Genomic DNA, 19,213 nt, shown 5'->3' with positions numbered 1-19,213 from the left:
ATGTAGAACTTACAAGGGAATGTGAATGGTGTGGATAATGGAGATAGAATGCATAGATAGTGTCCATATGTGTTTTTGGAAACTGGCAATTTTGACAAAATGTCAGTGTTCAACACTGAAATATATATTGCCATGGAAACGGAAATATGATTTTTCTCTCTCATGACGATTCTCATTCAGATGTACAGTATGTTGAAAATTGCTATAGGCTACTGAAAGACGTGGGAGGGGTTGCGCAAGTGTGCGGGAGCTCGCGCTCACTCTGCTTCGTGGTCATTTGGAGGCAGGTAAACACATTGAAAGATAATCGTTCGCGGATCAAACCAGTATTCTAGCGCCAAATGTTTCTCACTGCAGAAACAATTACATGTGTCATTGTTAAACGGATAAAAGATTTCGAAAATGTTTTAGACGATACAAATTGGTCGCTTCGGAAAGTTACCAAGATCTATTTTGACTGGATGAGAGGAGATGCGTAAAGTTTTTGGAGACGAGGATACATGTCCCGTGGACTCCATTGTCTAACGAAGATCAACTGGGTTTAGGCTAAATATGCATTCTATAGTGTACGTTACTGAATGTATATGTTTTTAGAAAGTTTTAAGTGAAAAGTCGGTGAATGTTGTTCCTGTTCCGAGTTTATCCAGTGATGCGTTTATGTTTATGTTGAAACTTGCCTGGAGCGTGACTGACCATCACCGTTCACTCTCCCGGACAGATGGGGTGATCTAGATGGAAATATTTTACAATCCGTGTAATCGAATCGTTATACATTATTAGTATGAAAACTCAACAGGAAATGTACATTTTGTAGTTCACTTCAGCATGGAATGACATTGCATGTAACTTTTGTTAGTTTTTTTGGTGGGGGGGGGGCTCTTTGCGCCTCATCAGGTCGGCTGTCAGTGGATATTTTATTACTCTGCCAACAAATTTGATTTTTCATTTGTTTTGATATCCAAGGCAACAGCATATAGCAAGTTTTATCCTCGTTTTTCCCTCCATAGAATGGCTCGGTTTGGAGATGAGGTTCAGATGACGATGGATTCCCGAGACTCCGGGGACCCGGAGCGCGGGGAGGACGGCGGGGACACGGCTTCAGGTACAGGGTCAGGGACGCTAAAACAAACCAAAGCGGCGAGGGCGCGCACCATGGCTCTCTACAACCCTATACCCCACCGGCAGAACTGCCTCACTGTCAACAGGTCGCTCTTCATATTCGCCGAGGACAATTTAATTCGGAAAACCGCCAAGAGGATCATAGAATGGCCATATCCTTCCTTATACTATACATACTCACTCACACGTTATCACAGCACTCAAGATTTGTTTAGTGTTGTCCGTCCATTGTCAAAAAGTATTGCTAACTGCTACTTTGACTGTAGCGCATATCACAATGGACAGCGCCCGTATCTATATTATAATGGCTGTCCTCAGTCGTCACTTTTAATTGAGTTCTTTAGATTTGATTGGACTGTTATAGTAGGCCTTCAGTTTGTTCTTCTTTTTTATTTTCTTCATTTTTTTGAGGTACATTTGTCTATTAGTCAGTCTATTAGTCAGAAATACACGTTTTTGTTGTTGCCTTTTTCTATTCTAAATCTATCAATATCCACCAAAGACCACAGAGAGCTGAGTTTTGTCATGCTTATACTTACGGTATAATGCTTATACTAATACTTTATTGTGCTCTACAGATAATGCATTGATTCCATAATGCAATACACTGCTCGTTAGAGATGTATCATCATACTCAAAAACATTGTGCCACCCTGCTGCTTCCTGTTATTTAACCACCATCCCAGTTGTTGTGTGGGTGTACAACCAGAGTGGTCAAGACAAGCTGAACACAGATGGTTGGAGGTATTTTTTGTATATTTTATAAATATATATATTTTTTACCTTTATTTTTACAGGGAGTCATGCCGAGTGTGAGTGTGAGACTGTCTTTAGTTTTCTGCACTTGATTGAGCTTGTGTGAAGCAATGTAACTAATAGAAAAGTCCCAAAAGTGCAAGTCCCGCCCACCTGGCACTTCCAGGCAGGTTCAATCAAACTTATTTTAAAGAAAACAATACTTTTTGAACCCAGGTCTAGTTGTTGGTGGTGAATATTAATTCAAGTGGCTGTGAATGACTAATGGGAGTCAAGGCTCTGGAGAGTATTCTTTATTGAGGAGTATAATTTTGTTGAGTATTATTTTGTTGTGGAATATTATTTTGTTGAGGAGTATTATTTTGTTGAGGAGTATTATTTTGTTGTGGAGTATTATTTTCTTATTTAGATGGGCTATTTTTAACTAGTTTGAGTCGTGCCGACATGATGTAGACTCATCAATGTGATTCACAGTAGCTCCCAGAGGCCCCGCCACAGCCCTCCTCAGTGAGTTAATGACACCATTTTCACTCAAGGCTAGAAATTAATAATGAAGGAGAAAGTGTCTCATGTGGAGCCTCTTACGATAGCCAAGACAAACACAGTCTCTCATGCACACACACACACACACACACACACACACACACACACACACACACACACACACACACACACATTAACAGAGTGATGCAGCAGCAAAGCTGTGGGTATCACAGTTTACATACAACAGGTCCCTCGAAGTGTTGCCCTGTGGGAAAGAGGCTCTCAGGCCAAAGTGACTTTTGAACACACTCAGATAAATGTTACTGTAAAAGGTTGTTGTCATGGATACTACATTAGCTCTGACTGCTTTGATGCCAGTCTCTATTTGAACCATTCCATTGTCCATCCATCCGTCATCTGATAATCCATCCATACAATTCTAATTTAACTGTAACTACCAACATCCACAGCCATTCTGTATAACCTGAGTATAGCAAACATTAGGAACACCTTCCCAATATTGAGTTGCAATGTTTTGTATACTCAGTGTATATATAATAGTTTCCATTCCAATATAATCAGCATTGTCATTATCATTGGTTTGTCACGATTGTCTTGAACTGTATATAATAATGTAAAAAAGCTCTGTCCTTAACCTTGTGGCCCTTACACCGTTTGAGTGGGTGATCCTGGCGACCATCACGGCCAACTGCATCGTCCTGGCCCTGGAGCAACATCTTCCTGGGGAGGACAAGACCCCCATGGCCAAAAGACTGGTGAGACCACAGGCCTTGATCGGTTAATATTAGGCATTTAGGGTGCATCTCAAATAGTACCCTACTCACTATATAGTGTTGTAACTTAAATGGGTTACAGCGTTTACAGTTTATTCATAGCCAGACAGAATGATGTATTATTACAGTTTACAAGTGAGGTCTATGTATTTTATTGCAATACATATGACAGAACTATTTACACCTTTATGTTGTATTGGTTGAAAACTGCAAGTACCATAATGTCTTGAGGCAGTAAGTGAGAACAAGATGTTTTGTACAGTCTGAAGTGGTCAAATGTAACGTGGACGATTCAATTCACTAAAATAACCTTTCATCGCATAACTAAAAAGGTACAGTTGAAGTTGCACGTTTACATACACTTTTGTTGGAGTCATTATTGTTTTTTAACCACTCCACATATGTCTTATTAACTAACTATAGTTTTGACAAGTCGGTTAGGAAAATTACTTTGTGCATGTCACAAGTAATTTTTCCAACAATTGTTTACAGACGGATTATTTCACTTATAATTCACTGTATCACAATTCCAGTGGGTCAGTTTACATACACTAAGTTGTCTGTGCCTTTAAACAGCTTGGAAAATTCAAGAAAATTATGTCATGGCTTTAGAAGCTTCTGATAGGCTAATTGACATAATTTGAGTCAATTGGAGGTGTACCTGTGGATGTATTTCGAGGCCTACCTTCAAACTCAGTGCCTCTGCTTGACATCATGGGAAAATCAAAATAAATAAATAAAACAGCCAAGACCTCAGAAAAAAATTGTAGACCTCCACAAGTCTGGTTCATCCTTGGGAGCAATTTCCAAACACCTGAAGGTACCACGTTCATCTGTACAAACAATAGTACACAAGTATAAACACCATGGGACCACGCAGCCGTCATACCGCTCAGGAAGGAGACGCGTTCTGTCTCCTAGAGCTGAATGTACTTTGGTGCGAAAAGTGCAAATCAATCCCAGAACAACAGCAAAGGACCTTGTGAAGATGCTGGAGGAAACGGGTACAAAAGTATCTATATCCACAGTAAAACGAGTCCTATATCGACATAACCTGAAAGGCCGCTCAGCAAGAAAGAAGCCACTGCTCCAAAACCCCCAGAAAAAAAGCCAGACTACGGTTTGCAGCTGCACATGGGGACAAAGATCGTACTTTTTAAAGAAATATCCTCTGGTTTATGAAACAAAAATAGAACTGTTTGGCCAGAATGACCATCATTATGTTTGGAGGAAAAAGGGGGAGGCTTGCAAGCCGAAGAACACCATCCCAACCGTGATTTACGGGGGTGGCAGCATCATGTTGTGGGGGTGCTTTGCGGCAGGAGGGACTGGTTCACTTCACAAAATAGATGGCATCAGGAAAATTATGTGGATATATTGAAGCAACATTTCAAGACATCAGTCAGGAAGTTAAAGCTTGGTTGCAAATGTGTCTTCCAAATGGACAATGACCCCAAGCATACAGTCGTGGCCAAAGATTTTGAGAATGACACAAATATTAATTTTCACAAAGTCGCTGCCTCAGTTTGTATGGTGGCAATTTGCATATACTCCAGAATGTTATGAAGAGTGATCAGATGAATTGCAATTAATTGCAAAGTCCCTCTTTGCCATGCAAATGAACTGAATCCCCCAAAAACGATCCCCAAAAAATGATCTCCAGCCCAGCCACAAAAGGACCAGCTGACATCATGTCAGTGATTCTCTCGTTAACACAAGTGTGAGTGTTGACGAGGACAAGGCTGGAGATCACTCTGTCATGCTGATTGAGTTCGAATAACAGACTGGAAGCTTCAAAAGGAGGGTGGTGCTTGGAATAATTGTTCTTCCTCTGTCAATCATGGTTACTTGCAAGGAAACACGTGCAGTCATCCTTGCTTTGCACAAAATGGGCTTCATAGGCAAGGATATTGCTGCCAGTAAGATTGCACCTAAATCAACCATTTATCGGATCATCAAGAACATCAAGGAGAGCGGTTCAATTGTTGTGAAGAAGGCTTCAGGGCGCCCAAGAAAGTCCAGCAAGCGCCAGGACCGTCTCCTAAAGTTGATTCAGCTGTGGGATCGGGGGGACACCACTACAGAGCTTGCTCAGAAATGGCAGCAAGCAGGTGTGAGTGCATCTGCACGCACAGTGAGGCAAAGACCTTTGGAGGATAGCCTGGTATAGAGAAGGGCAGCAAAGAAACCACTTCTCTCCAGGAAAAACATTGGGGACAGACTGATATTCTGCAACAGGTACAGGGATTGGACTGCTGAGGACTGGGGTTTCTCTAATTGTTTGGGGCATACGGAAAAATTATTGTCCGGAGAAGACAAGGTGATTGCTACCATCAGTCCTTTGTCATGTCAACAGTAAAGCATCCTGAGACCATTCATGTGTGGGGTTGCTTCTCAGCCAAGGGAGTGGGCTCACTCACAATTTTGCCTAAGAACACAGCCATGAATAAAGAATGGTACCAACACATCATCCGAGAGCAACTTCTCCCAACCATCCAGGAACAGTTTGCTGACGAACAATGCCTTTTCCAGCATGATGGAGCACCTTGCCGTAAGGCAGAAGTGATAACTAAGTGGCTCAGGGAACAAAACATTGATATTTTGGGTCCATGGACAGGAAACTCCCCAGACCTTAATTCCATTGAGAATTTATGGTCAATCCTCAAGAGGCGGGTGGACAAACAAAACCCCAGAAATTCTGACGAACTCCAAGCATTGATTATGCAAGAATGGGCTGCCATCAGTCAGGATGTGGCCCAGAAGTTAATGGACAGCATGCCAGGGCGGATTGCAGAGGTCTTGAAAAAGAAGGGTCAACACTGCAAATATTGACTCTTTGCATCAACTTCATGTTATTGTCAATAAAGCCTTTGACACTTATGAAATGCTTGTAATTATACTTCAGTATTCCATAGTAACATCTGACAAAGAAATCTAAAGACACTGAAGCAGCAAACTTTGTGAAAATTAATATTTGTGTCATTCTCAAAACTTTTGGCCACGACTGTACTTCCAAAGTTGTGGCAAATTGGCTTAAGGATATCAAAGTCAAGGTATTAGAGTGGCCATCACAAAGCCCTGACCTCAATCCTATGGAAAATGTGTGGGAAGAACTGAAAAAGCGTGTGCGAGCAAGGAGGCTGTCACGCTCGCTATGCTCAAACTCCCTGTCAAAAATCGACCAAGGCGCAGCGTGCATGTAGTTCTACATCCACATCTAACAATCAAAAAACAAACAGGTAAACAGCAAAGAACGTGCCGCAACCGAGGTGCACACAAACACACACGGAAAAATAATTACCCACAACACACAGGTGGGAAAAGGCTACCTAAGTATGGTTCTCAATCAGAGACAACGATAGACAGCTGCCTCTGAGAACCACACCCGGCCAAACACATAGAAAATCATAGAACATGGAACATAGACTGCCCACCCAAATCACACCCTGACCAAACCAAAATAGAGACATAAAACGCTCTCTACGGTCAGGGCGTGACAGAGGCCTACAAACCTGCCTCAGTTACACCAGCTCTGTCAGGAGGAATGGGCCAACATTTACCCAACTTATTGTGGGAAGCTTGTAGAAGGCTACCCGAAATGTTTGACCCAAGTTAAACAATTTTAAAGGCAATGCTTCCAAATACTAATTGAGTGTAATGTAAACTTCTGACCCACTGGGAATGTGATGAAAGAAATTAAAGCTGAAATGAATAATTCTCTCTACTATTATTCTGACATTTCACCTTCTTAAAATGAAGTGGTGATCCTAACTGACCTAAGACAGGGAATTTTTACTAGGATTAAATGTCAGGAATTGTGAAAAACTGAGTTTAAATGTATTTGGCTAAGGTGTACATATATATATATTGGGAATAGGGTGCCATTTGGGATGCACATGACTTTACAGTAAACAATATCCATCCAGGACCTCTACACCAGGCGGTGTAAGAGGAAGGCCCTAAAAATTGTCAAAGACCCCAGCCACCCCAGTCATAGCCTGGTTACCCGGACTATTTGCATTGTGTGCCCCCCCCAACCCCTCTTTTACGCTGCTGCTACTCTCTCTTTATCTTATATGCATAGTCACTTTAACCATACCTTCATGTACATACTACCTCAATAAGCCTGACTAACCGGTGCCTGTATATAGCCTTGCTACTCTTATTTTCAAATGTCTTTTTACTGTTGTTTTATTTCTTTACTTACACACACACACACACACACACACACACACACACACACACACACACACACACACACACACACACACACTGTGATATGCCGCGTTCACTTGCTATCAGAAACTCGGAACCTAACTTTTTTTGATGGCTTTGGTATTTTCACAAGTATGTGGTACATTTTCACAACTCTTAGTACAAAAACTCCATACTAGTCACACAGCCAGTCTTTCACTCAAATCCTGTCATTTTTGTTTAACCAGGCAAGTCAGTTAAGAACAAATTCTTATTTACAATGACGGCCTACCCCGGCCAAACCCGGACGACACTGGGCCAATTGTGCACCGCCCTATGGGACTCCTAATCATGGCCAGATGTGATACAGTCTGGATTCAAAACCAGGGACTGTAGTGACGCCTCTTGCACTAAGATGCAGTGCCTTAGACCGCTATGCCACTCGGGATCCTTTTAGATTGTAAAAATCTCTCACCACACAACCATTGATTGAAAATATCTTTAATGTGAAATGTAATGAGAACATTTGTTTAATCACCAAAACACAACATAATGATCTTTTACAGTTTTTAGTACTTTTAACTACAAGTTAATCCAATAGCAAACAATGCAAGATATATGTTTCAAATCACCCTTAGAAGTATAAATGACAGTAGATTACACAGATTTCACATTAGGCAATACACTTACATTAGCCAACAAAATTGACAGAAAATTGGCCGATGAGGTTCCACCCACGGCGCCGAGTTCTGGCCAGGTTGAAGCCCGCTTCATCAACAAAGATTTACCCGTGATGGTTCACAGCAGGATCAAGCACCAACACCCTCGAAAAATATATTTTGGCGAGTTATTTTTACAGAATAGTTCCAATATGATATTGTGAAGTAGCATGTGCATCAAATAGTAACAGTAATGCAGTATATAGTGCTGTACCAGGTCGTTGTTTCTCTCCAAAGGCACCCGGTAAATATGTTTCATAGATACCTGGTGCCTCTTCTAAAGGAGGGCGATTGTTGGTAGGCTGATGAATGCCACATTGGCAACAGTGTCATCGTTCTCCTCAATGTTCTGCTTTTTTTTTCGGACAGCAGTGTGCCATTGTCATTCCTGGCCCTCACCATTTCCACCACTGTCCACTCCTGCTGGTCGGTCAGCACACTGCCACGGGCTCTTCTGTCAATTCTGAGGGTAGAACAGAGTATACTGTCAATAGATCATACCTTAAGAATACCAACATGTTTTGGTAATTTACATGCATTACTATATTTCATTTACTGTACATGTAATGGTAAAGCATAGTGCATATCCTGCAGACTTACCAGTTTTCTTGGCAAAATGTTCTCTTGATCGAATTGACAGTTGATCTTTTCAGATTGAGGTGAACTAATCTGTCAGCCTCTGCCATGGTAAGGCCTCTGTTTACCACATCGTCAACGACGATGGCCATGACTTCATTAGACACAGTTCCCTGCCGTCTGCCTCCCTCTCTCTGATGTCCACCTCTTTGATGTGGCCCCTTGTCCACGAGCTCTTTGATTTCTTCCTCCCCCTTTCTGTCTATCCTGCTCCATGTTTACACACACCCTTTTGCATGGTGACCAAGGTGGTTACCACTATGTAAAATCAATTAAAAATAACGAGTAGTCATTGTGTGTGATTATCATGTATCATACATGTCATTTAGATGTTTCTACTTTACAAACAAACACATATTATTTCTGTAGTTCTCAAAATCCATATATAGTAGACAAACCAGTTTAAAATCTATAGGTTTACCAAACGGTTAAATTATTAACCACAGTTGGATTAAGTGATGGTCAAATGTATTTTAACAATTGAGAAGATAATCATATGAAAGGTATTGTGACCATTGCATTGTGAAAGGCAATTACTTTATATGAAAGGTATTTCTAGATGAAACACTAATTTGTTTAAGTGAAAAAGTTACTGTGGGATGTTGTGTGTTGTTCTTCGTTAATTGAAAATGTGCTTAAAGTTTTGAAAAAAACCACCTTTCTGATGATCTGTTTTGAGTTTTGTACTAAGAGTTGTGAAATTGTACCACATACTTGTGAAAATAGTACCAAAGCGATAAATGAACCTGTATTTGCGTAGAGCTTCCGATTGGTTTATTCTGATACTTCCCAAGTGGGTAACTCAGGGTCATCTTTTTACAACGAGTTAGCAAGTCGTACATTTCAGAGTTTCCTAGTTCAGACTAGCACTTGACACTGCATTAAGCTACACATTCTCAATGGTGCATACCCTCACAAACATACCTGTGTAAATGTACAATATGGTTTGTGTCCCTCTGATGTTCTAATGCAGATTGCATCCATACTGTATCTTCACCCTACAGGAGTGTACTGAGCCTTACTTCATTGGGATCTTCTGTTTTGAGTTTGGCATCAAGCTTGTGGCCCTGGGCTTTGTGTTCCATAAAGGCTCCTACCTGAGGAATGGATGGAATATCATGGACTTCATCGTGGTGGTCAGCGGGTGAGTTACAACTAGTGAAATATAGATTGCTATGCATTTATGTGGGACATTTGGACTAGAAGCTCTGGCACACTTACGATGGACAAATATCACTTGTTTATTTTGTGCCAAAGTGTTGGCCTCAAGGCCTTAGTCAGAACATTTTCTTGGAGCTCAGCTGGTGAGGGACAGCACGGGCCTCTTACGTCTCCTCTGCGTGACCTTCAAACCTGTGGCCATGTGTCCACAGTGGTTTTTCCTTGTGGACCCTTTTGCAAACACATCCATATGGATCGTATCTTCTGCAGTCAGGCAGTTACTATTAATGATTGGTTAGATAGCTGTTCACCATTACAAAAAGGTGCTTATGCATGACAAGGTGAAGTGTGTGCTTCCCCTGCACAGTGTGGCTATGCAGCCAGCAGATAGGTGGGTGGATAAGTGGATTGGCTGTCGTGTCGAAAACCTGTTTAGTTTTGCCCCCCAGGGCCTCTGTGAATTACATGTAAATGTAGTGAGAAAGAGAGAGAGAGAGCATAGAGAGAGAGAGAGATTGGGTCCATTTCTGCTTTCTGTTTATCTAACACTTTACTTATTCATAATGCTCTAAGTCAACATTTTTGGCATCCATATTTGGTATTTTCTGTTGTATGTAGGGAAGCAGCATACAGCATACAGTATACAGGGAAGGTGGCTGTTGGCATGTTGACGTCACAGCTCACCCCAACGCCCACGTCTCTCTCTCTCTCTCTCTCTCCACTTTCTCTCGCTGAATGCACTTACATAAAAGGACCTGCATCACGTTGACACACCGTTTAGGACAGACCCAAACTCAACAGCTGTTCTATCGCCATTTAGTAGATACCCATCGCAAACTGTCTAAAAAACATGGAAGAATCTGAAACAGCCTCTTGGTGCAAAATATTTCAGTTACTCAATCATAATAATCAGTGGGGGTTCTCGGCAGGTCAGAGAGACCACTCCATGTCTGTACTGTCTCTGGATTCAAGTGTTACGAGGACAGACAAACTGTCTGGCATGGTCACAAACTGTAGTTTATAGAGGGGTTCGTATAGTGCATCCTTTTGTCTGAGCCAGTAATGAGTCAAAGAGAAAACATCCACACTTTACTCTTATTGTGTCACGAGTAGTCATCTGTGTGTGTCTGTGTGTGTATGAGAGAGAGAGAGTTTTTAATATGCTATGCCTGTGGGGGCCTCTAGCTCAGGTCAGGACCTGGGTGAATCAGAGCTGTTTCAGTTCCATGCGTCATCCCCTGACAAGTGTCACTATTTCAAATGAGAGATGTGTCATGCTTTTTCCTGCTACTCATTGCTACTCATGTTCAGTATATTGCATGCTGCGCACTGCATATTATTGTGAGTGTGGTGGATAAAATACTGAATTGTTATACTTGAGTAAAAGTAAAGATACCTTAATAGAAAAGGACTCAGGTACACAAGCAGTTAAGAGCAATGAGCCAGTAACTGAAAGGTTGGTGGTTTAAGCTACTGAGCTGTGAATAACCTGCCGATGTGCCCTTGAGCAAGGCACTTAACCCTAATTGCTCCTGTAAATCGCTCTGGATTTGATAATCTGCTACAGTGCATTCAGAAAGTATTCAGATTCATTCCCTTTTTCCACATTTGTTACGTTACAGCCGTATTCTAAAATGCATTCAATAAAAAACATCCTCATCAATCTACACACAATGCCCCCTAATGACAAAGCGAAAACAGCTTTTAGGACATCTTTGCACATTGATCTCAGCCTGTTTCTACTGATCATCCTTGAAATGTTTCTACAACTTGATTGGAGTCCACCTGTGTTAAATTCTGTTGATTGGACATGATTTGGAAAGGCACACACCTGTCTATATAAGGTCCTACAGTTGACAGTGCATGTCAGAGCAAAAACCAAGCCATGAGGTTGAAGGAATTATCCGTCGAGCTCCGAGACAGGATTGTGTCGAGGCACAGATCTGGGGAAGGGTACCAAAACATTTCTGCAGCATTGAAGGTCCTCAAGAACAGTGGCCTCCATCATTCTTAAATTGAAGAAGTTTGGAACCACCAAGTCTGTTGCTAGAGCTAGCTGCCCAGCCAAACTGAGCAATTGGGGGAGAAGGGCCTTGGTAAGGGAGGTGACCAAGAACCCAATGTTCACTCTGACAGAGCTCCAGAGTTCTTCTGTGGAGATGGGAGAACCTGCCAGAAGGACAACCATCTCTGTAGCACTCCACCAATCATGCCTTTATTCTAGAGTGGCCAGACGGAAGCCACTCCTCAGTAAAAGGCACATGACTGCCCACTTGGAGTTTGCCAAATGGCACCTAAAGGTCTCAGACCATGAGGAACAAGATTCTCTGGTCTGATGAAGCCAAGATTGAACTCTTTGGCCTGAATGCCAAGCGTCACGTCTGGAGGAAACCTGGCACCATCCCTATGGTGAAGCAAGGTGGTGGCAGCATCATGCTGTGGGGATGTTTTTCAGCAGCAGGGACTGGAAGACTAGTCAGGATTAAGGGAAAGATGAACGGAGAAAAGTATAGAGAGATCCTTGATGAAAACCTGCTCCAGAGTGCTCAGGACCTCAGACTGGGGCGAAGGTTCACCTTCCAACAGGACAATGACCCTAAACACACAGCCAAGACAACGCAGAAGTGGCTTCGGGACAAGTCTCTGAATGCCAGACCCCGGACTTGAACCAAATCGAACACCTCTGGAGAGACCTGAAAATAGCTGTGCAGCGACGCTCCCCATCCAACCTGACAGAGCTTGAGAGGATCTGCAGAGAAGAATGAGAGAAACTTCCTAAATACAGGTGTGCCAAGCTTGTAGAGTCATACCCAAGAAGACTCAAGGCTGTAATCACTGCCAAAGGTGCTTCAACAAAGTACTGCGTAAAGGGTCCGAATACTTATGTAAATGTGGTATTTCAGTTTGAGATTTTTTATAAATTTGCTAAAATTTCTAAAAAACAGTTTTTGCTTTGTCTTTATGGGGTATTGTGTTTAGATTGATGAGAAACAATTAACTATTAATTTAATCAATGTTGGAATAAGGCTGTAATGTAACAAAATGTGGAAAAAGTCAAACGGTCTGAATACTTTCCAAGTGCACGCTAAATGACTAAAATATGAAAGTCACCCAGTAAAATACTACTTGACTAAAATTATATGATTTTAAATGTACTTAAGTACAGTGGTAGAAAAGTCACTCAATTGTCATACTTGACTAAAATTAAATACTATTCATAAAATTCCTTATAGGAAAAAAAATCCTTATATGTATCTGGTCAAACACATATTTTTCCCAATAATTTTTCTCCAAAAGTTCCAAAAGAACTTATGTGACATACTTTCTGGTGGAAGGCATGTTCCCCCTCTCCACCCCCCTTCTCCTCTCACCTCCCCCTCCCTTTCTCCCCTCCCCTCCGCCATCTAGGAAGTAAGTCAGACATAAGAGGAACAGCACACATGTCACGGCGGTGGCCGATGGGAAATGAAACAAGGCCAGTGGGCCAGTAGCTGGCGGCTTTCATTCCGTCTGAAATTAATGAAATTGTTGGAGCCTCATCTACAGGGACTCGGAGCTCAATTAAGAATTCTTCATTTTTATGAGGAGAGTGTGTAGAAAAACCCAGATTTACTGGGATTCTGAACATGTTCAATTACAGTAACTCCCCCGGCAACAAGTTTGGTACCGGTGGATTGGATGTCGTTGATTAGGGTAGACTTGTATGCCAGGTGAATTGTATTGCATATGTCGGTACTCCAATTATGTATTAGTAGAACTGGATAGCTACAGTATATTATGCACTTATACAGTACTATGTGCTCGTGCTCTCGTGCTTCTACACCTGCATTGCTTGCTGTTTGGGGTTTTAGGCTGGGTTTCTGTACAGCACTTTGAGATATCAGCTGATGTACGAAGGGCTATATAAATACATTTGATTTGATTTGATTTGATGTATGTTTAGGAGTTTTCTGTTTCATGGATTTGAACATGCAACCCTTTAGTCACAAGTCCATTTCTCTCCATGTCTCTACTCTCTTTGCCACACTGCATCCCATTGTACTACTCACCAATCAATGTAGTACTCATCAATCCCCTCACCCCTCTCTCTCTCTACTGTATGTGTCAGACCAGCTCATCTTCCCTGCTCCCCTCACCCCTCTCTCTCTACTCTATGTGTCAGACCAGCTCATCGTCCCTGCTCCCCTCACCCCTCTCTCTCTCTCTACTGTATGTGTCAGACCAGCTCATCTTCCCTGCTCCCCTCACCCCTCTCTCTCTCTACTGTATGTGTCAGACCAGCTCATCGTCCCTGCTCCCCTCACCCCTCTCTCTCTCTCTACTGTATGTGTCAGACCAGCTCATCACCCCTGCTCCCCTCACCCCTCTCTCTCTACTGTATGTGTCAGACCAGCTCATCTTCCCTGCTCCCCTCACCCCTCTCTCTCTCTACTGTATGTGTCAGACCAGCTTATCTTCTCTGCTCCCCTCACCCCTCTCTCTCTCTACTGTATGTGTCAGACCAGCTCATCTTCCCTGCTCCCCTCACCCCTCTCTCTCTCTACTGTATGTGTCAGACCAGCTCATCGTCCCTGCTCCCCTCACCCCTCTCTCTCTCTACTGTATGTGTCAGACCAGCTCATCTTCCCTGCTCCCCTCACCCCTCTCTCTCTCTACTGTATGTGTCAGACCAGCTCATCGTCCCTGCTCCCCTCACCCCTCTCTCTCTACTGTATGTGTCAGACCAGCTCATCATCCCTGCTCCCCTCACCCCTCTCTCTCTCTCTACTGTATGTGTCAGACCAGCTCATCATCCCTGCTCCCCTCACCCCTCTCTCTCTACTGTATGTGTCAGACCAGCTCATCATCCCTGCTCCCCTCACCCCTCTCTCTCTCTACTGTATGTGTCAGACCAGCTCATTGTCCCTGCTCCCCTCACCCCTCTCTCTCTCTCTACTGTATGTGTCAGACCAGCTCATCACCCCTGCTCCCCTCACCCCTCTCTCTCTCTACTGTATGTGTCAGACCAGCTCATTGTCCCTGCTCCCCTCACCCCTCTCACCCCTGCTCTCTCTACACTATGTGTCAGACCAGCTCATCACCCCTGCTCCCCTCAACCCTCTCTCTCTCTCTACTGTATGTGTCAGACCAGCTCATCGTCCCTGCTCCCCTCACCCCTCTCTCTCTCTACTGTATGTGTCAGGCCAGCTCATCACCCCTGCTCCCCTCAACCCTCTCTCTCTCTACTGTATGTGTCAGACCAGCTCATCATCCCTGCTCCCCTCACCCCTCTCTCTCTCTCTACTGTATGTGTCAGACCAGCTCATTGTCCCTGCTCCCCTCACCCCTCTCTCTCTCTCTACTCTATGTGTCAGGCCAGCTCATCACCCCTGCTCCCCTCACCCCTCTCTCTCTCTCTACTCTATGTGTCAGGCCAGCTCATCACCCCTGCTCCCCTGCTCCCCTCACCCCTCTCTCTCTCTCTACTCTATGTGTCAGACCAGCTCATCACCCCTGCTCCCCTCAACCCTCTCTCTCTCTCTACTGTATGTGTCAGACCAGCTCATCGTCCCTGCTCCCCTCACCCCTCTCTCTCTCTACTGTATGTGTCAGGCCAGCTCATCACCCCTGCTCCCCTCACCCCTCTCTCTCTCTCTACTCTATGTGTCAGGCCAGCTCATCACCCCTGCTCCCCTCACCCCTCTCTCTCTCTCTACTCTATGTGTCAGACCAGCTCATCAACCCTGCTCCCCTCACCCCTCTCTCTCTCTTTACTCTGTGTCAGACCAGCTCATCACCCCTGCTCCCCTCACCCCTCTCTCTCTCTCTACTGTATGTGTCAGACCAGCTCATCACCCCTGCTCCCCTCACCCCTTTCTCTCTCTCTACTCTATGTGTCAGACCAGCTCATCACCACAGCTCCCCTCACCCCTCTCTCTCTCTCTACTCTATGTGTCAGACCAGCTCATCACCCCTGCTCCCCTCACCCCTCTCTCTCTCTCTACTCTATGTGTCAGGCCAGCTCATCACCCCTGCTCCCCTCACCACTCTCTCTCTCTCTACTCTATGTGTCAGACCAGCTCATCACCCCTGCTCCCCTCACCCCTCTCTCTCTCTCTACTCTATGTGTCAGACCAGCTCATCATCCCTGCTCCCCTCACCCCTCTCTCTCTCTACTCTATGTGTCAGACCAGCTCATCACCCCTGCTCCCCTCACCCCTCTCTCTCTACTGTATGTGTCAGACCAGCTCATCACCCCTGCTCCCCTCACCCCTCTCTCTCTACTGTATGTGTCAGACCAGCTCATCACCCCTGCTCCCCTCACCCCTCTCTCTCTACTGTATGTGTCAGACCAGCTCATCGTCCCTGCTCCCCTCACCCTTCTCTCTCTCTACTGTATGTGTCAGACCAGCTCATTGTCCCTGCTCCCCTCACCCGCCAGACCAGTCCTCCACCCTTCGCCCCCTGCCCCTTGTGCCCCTCTCTGCTGTCCCTGTTGGAGAGTGTGTGACACTTAGCTGTAATGCATAATATATTTGGGTGGGTGTTCTGAATGATTCATTAGCCATCTGGCACAGAGACAGCTACTCCATACTGTGCGTGTGTTTGTGTGTGCGTGTGTGCGTGTGTGCGTGTGTGCGTGTGTGTGTGTGTGTGTGTGTGTGTGTGCTCCTCAGCATATATTCAGTCCAGCTCTTAGTTCCCCTTCATTTTCCTTCTCAGTCTGTATACAGAAATAACTTTTTTTCTACAGCAGTTATCACCTAAATCAATCTATTAACAAGTTAATCAATCAACCAATTAATAAATTAACCAAATAATCCCTCAACCAATCAATCGTGCATCATTCAGTCACATAATCCTATTGTGCCCTTGATAGTGAACTCAAGAAATGAATTGACATGTTATATTGCATTAGAAGTACTTGTACTCACCATGGGTGTTAACCTTGAGTTTTAAAAGAGAGCGTGTGTAGGGGTCTCATTTCCAATCATGCAATCATACAGCTAATTGAACTGTATAAACAATGGTTTATAGTCCCATGTGGGTAGTCGTTGTGAAAACACAGGCCCAGCTATTTATTCGGTAACTAATAATGGATAAATGCCGACTGCTATTCTAATCACAATGGAAGCATGCGGAATGTTTTATAAAACGTTATGTTTATGACATTAAATGGAAGATAATGCACTTAAAACTAGTACTGGTATCTATAGGCGTACACACAGGACTCCTCTGTATGTCTTGTCATTCGCTGTAAGCAGTCTTCTTAAAATGGCAGCAACATGATGTTCAAATAGTTTCTCTTTTTTTTCTTCTTATATTTCCCTCCCTGTGTTCAGTGGTTGTTCTCTGTGTAGGTGGAGGTGTGTGGGAGAGGCCGGCAGGCCACATTCTGTTCATGTAATGAATTCAACCACTTAAAAGTCAGTTTCAGTACAATACAGTGTAACACTATGAGGAGACCGGGAAGGTAGAGCAGCCACTCAGTGTAACACTATGAGGAGACCGGGAAGGTAGAGCAGCCACTCAGTGTAACACTATGAGGAGACCGGGAAGGTAGAGCAGCCACTCAGTGTAACACTATGAGGAGACGGGGAAGGTAGAGCAGCCACTCAGTGTAACACTATGAGGAGACGGGGAAGGTAGAGCAGCCACTCAGTGTAACACTATGAGGAGACCGGGAAGGTTGAGCAGCCACTCAGTGTTACACTATGAGGAGACCGGGAAGGTAGAGCAGCCACTCAGTGTAACACTATGAGGAGACCGGGAAGGTAGAGCAGCCACTCAGTGTAACACTATGAGGAGACCGGGAAGGTAGAGCAGCCACTCAGTGTTACACTATGAGGAGACCGGGAAGGTTGAGCAGCCACTCAGTGTTACACTATGAGGAGACCGGGAAGGTAGAGCAGCCACTCAGTGTAACACTATGAGGAGACCGGGAAGGTAGAGCAGCCACTCAGTGTAACACTATGAGGAGACGGGGAAGGTAGAGCAGCCACTCAGTGTAACACTATGAGGAGACCGGGAAGGTAGAGCAGCCACTCAGTGTAACACTATGAGGAGACCGGGAAGGTAGAGCAGCCACTCAGTGTAACACTATGAGGAGACCGGGAAGGTAGAGCAGCCACTCAGTGTTACACTATGAGGAGACCGGGAAGGTAGAGCAGCCACTCAGTGTAACACTATGAGGAGACCGGGAAGGTAGAGCAGCCACTCAGTGTAACACTATGAGGAGACCGGGAAGGTAGAGCAGCCACTCAGTGTAACACTATGAGGAGACCGGGAAGGTAGAGCAGCCACTCAGTGTAACACTATGAGGAGACCGGGAAGGTAGAGCAGCCACTCAGTGTAACACTATGAGGAGACCGGGAAGGTAGAGCAGCCACTCAGTGTAACACTATGAGGAGACCGGGAAGGTAGAGCAGCCACTCAGTGTAACAAACGACGACAAACCATCACAGAAACAGCATAAAAAAATTCCAGAAATCTGGCCCTGCTATTCATATCTATCCATTACATTAACAACTACACTCTTAGAAAAAAAGGTGCTATCTAGAACCTTAAAGGGTTCTTCGGCTGTCCCCATAGAAGAACACTTTGAAGAACCTTTTTGGTTCCAAGTAGAACCCTCTATGGAAAGGGTTCTACATGGTATCCAAAATGGTTCTACCTGGAACCAAAAAGGGTTCTCCAATGGGGCTAGCCGAATAACTTTTTTGGAACCCTTTGTTCTAAGAGTGTTCTGAACATTCTCTCTAATAGCTAGTGTATTTCTCCAGTTCAGGTCATGGTAGATTTAGACTGTGTAGATGTGACAGACTGGTCTGCCAGTCTGTTTGTGCTATCGTGTCAACTGGCACTCATTATCGTGTTTTGCTTGACAATGACAGCAATGGATCTGGGACCAGGCTTTTGGTCTTGTGGCTCTAAACGAAACTTGGACAAAACATTTTATGTAGGTTTTCCCTTGCATTGATTGTATTTTTAATGTTGTTCTGGTGATTTGTTTGGACAGAAGGGATTCAGCTGCATGAAACTAGTGATCTGTGGTCAGAAGAAATTCTCTGCCCAATCAGCCATGAAGGAGCAGCAGTGCTACAGCTTTTGTTCAATGTGTTTGATGGCTGTAGACTCCCACACCTCTCCACACTCCCTCTCTGCTCTCTCTCTCTCTCTCTCTTTCTCTCTCTTTCTCTTTCTCGCTGTCTCTCTTTCGGTCTCCCTCTCTCTAGCACCTTCTCTCTCTCTCCCTCTCTCTCTCTCCATCCCTCTCTCTATTGCGTGGGCCCACACTTGAGTTTCTGCCATGTGCTTTCTGCCCCCCCTCCTCCACACAACCCCTCCCCCACAATCCGCAGCACTTACTAT

General features: G+C 44.2%; 1 protein-coding gene across 1 annotated transcript in view; it reads left to right on the top strand.

Moving 5' to 3' along the window:
- The first annotated feature begins 431 nt into the window (after positions 1 to 431).
- Positions 432 to 19,213, top strand: part of LOC139386839 (voltage-dependent R-type calcium channel subunit alpha-1E-like) — a 66,597-nt gene continuing 47,815 nt past the window's right edge. The window contains exons 1-4 of the mRNA XM_071132689.1: positions 432 to 566; positions 1,008 to 1,271; positions 3,029 to 3,134; positions 9,706 to 9,845. Of these exons, the coding sequence (XP_070988790.1) occupies positions 553 to 566; positions 1,008 to 1,271; positions 3,029 to 3,134; positions 9,706 to 9,845 (524 nt within the window). The 5' untranslated portion in view covers positions 432 to 552. The remainder of the gene's footprint in view (positions 567 to 1,007; positions 1,272 to 3,028; positions 3,135 to 9,705; positions 9,846 to 19,213) is intronic.

The sequence above is a fragment of the Oncorhynchus clarkii genome, chromosome 28 (genome assembly GCF_045791955.1).
Source record: "Oncorhynchus clarkii lewisi isolate Uvic-CL-2024 chromosome 28, UVic_Ocla_1.0, whole genome shotgun sequence".
NCBI classification, from domain to species: Eukaryota; Metazoa; Chordata; class Actinopteri; order Salmoniformes; family Salmonidae; genus Oncorhynchus; species Oncorhynchus clarkii.
The sequence above is the reverse complement of the archived record's forward strand: the minus strand, read 5'-3'. Positions and strand labels throughout refer to the sequence as shown.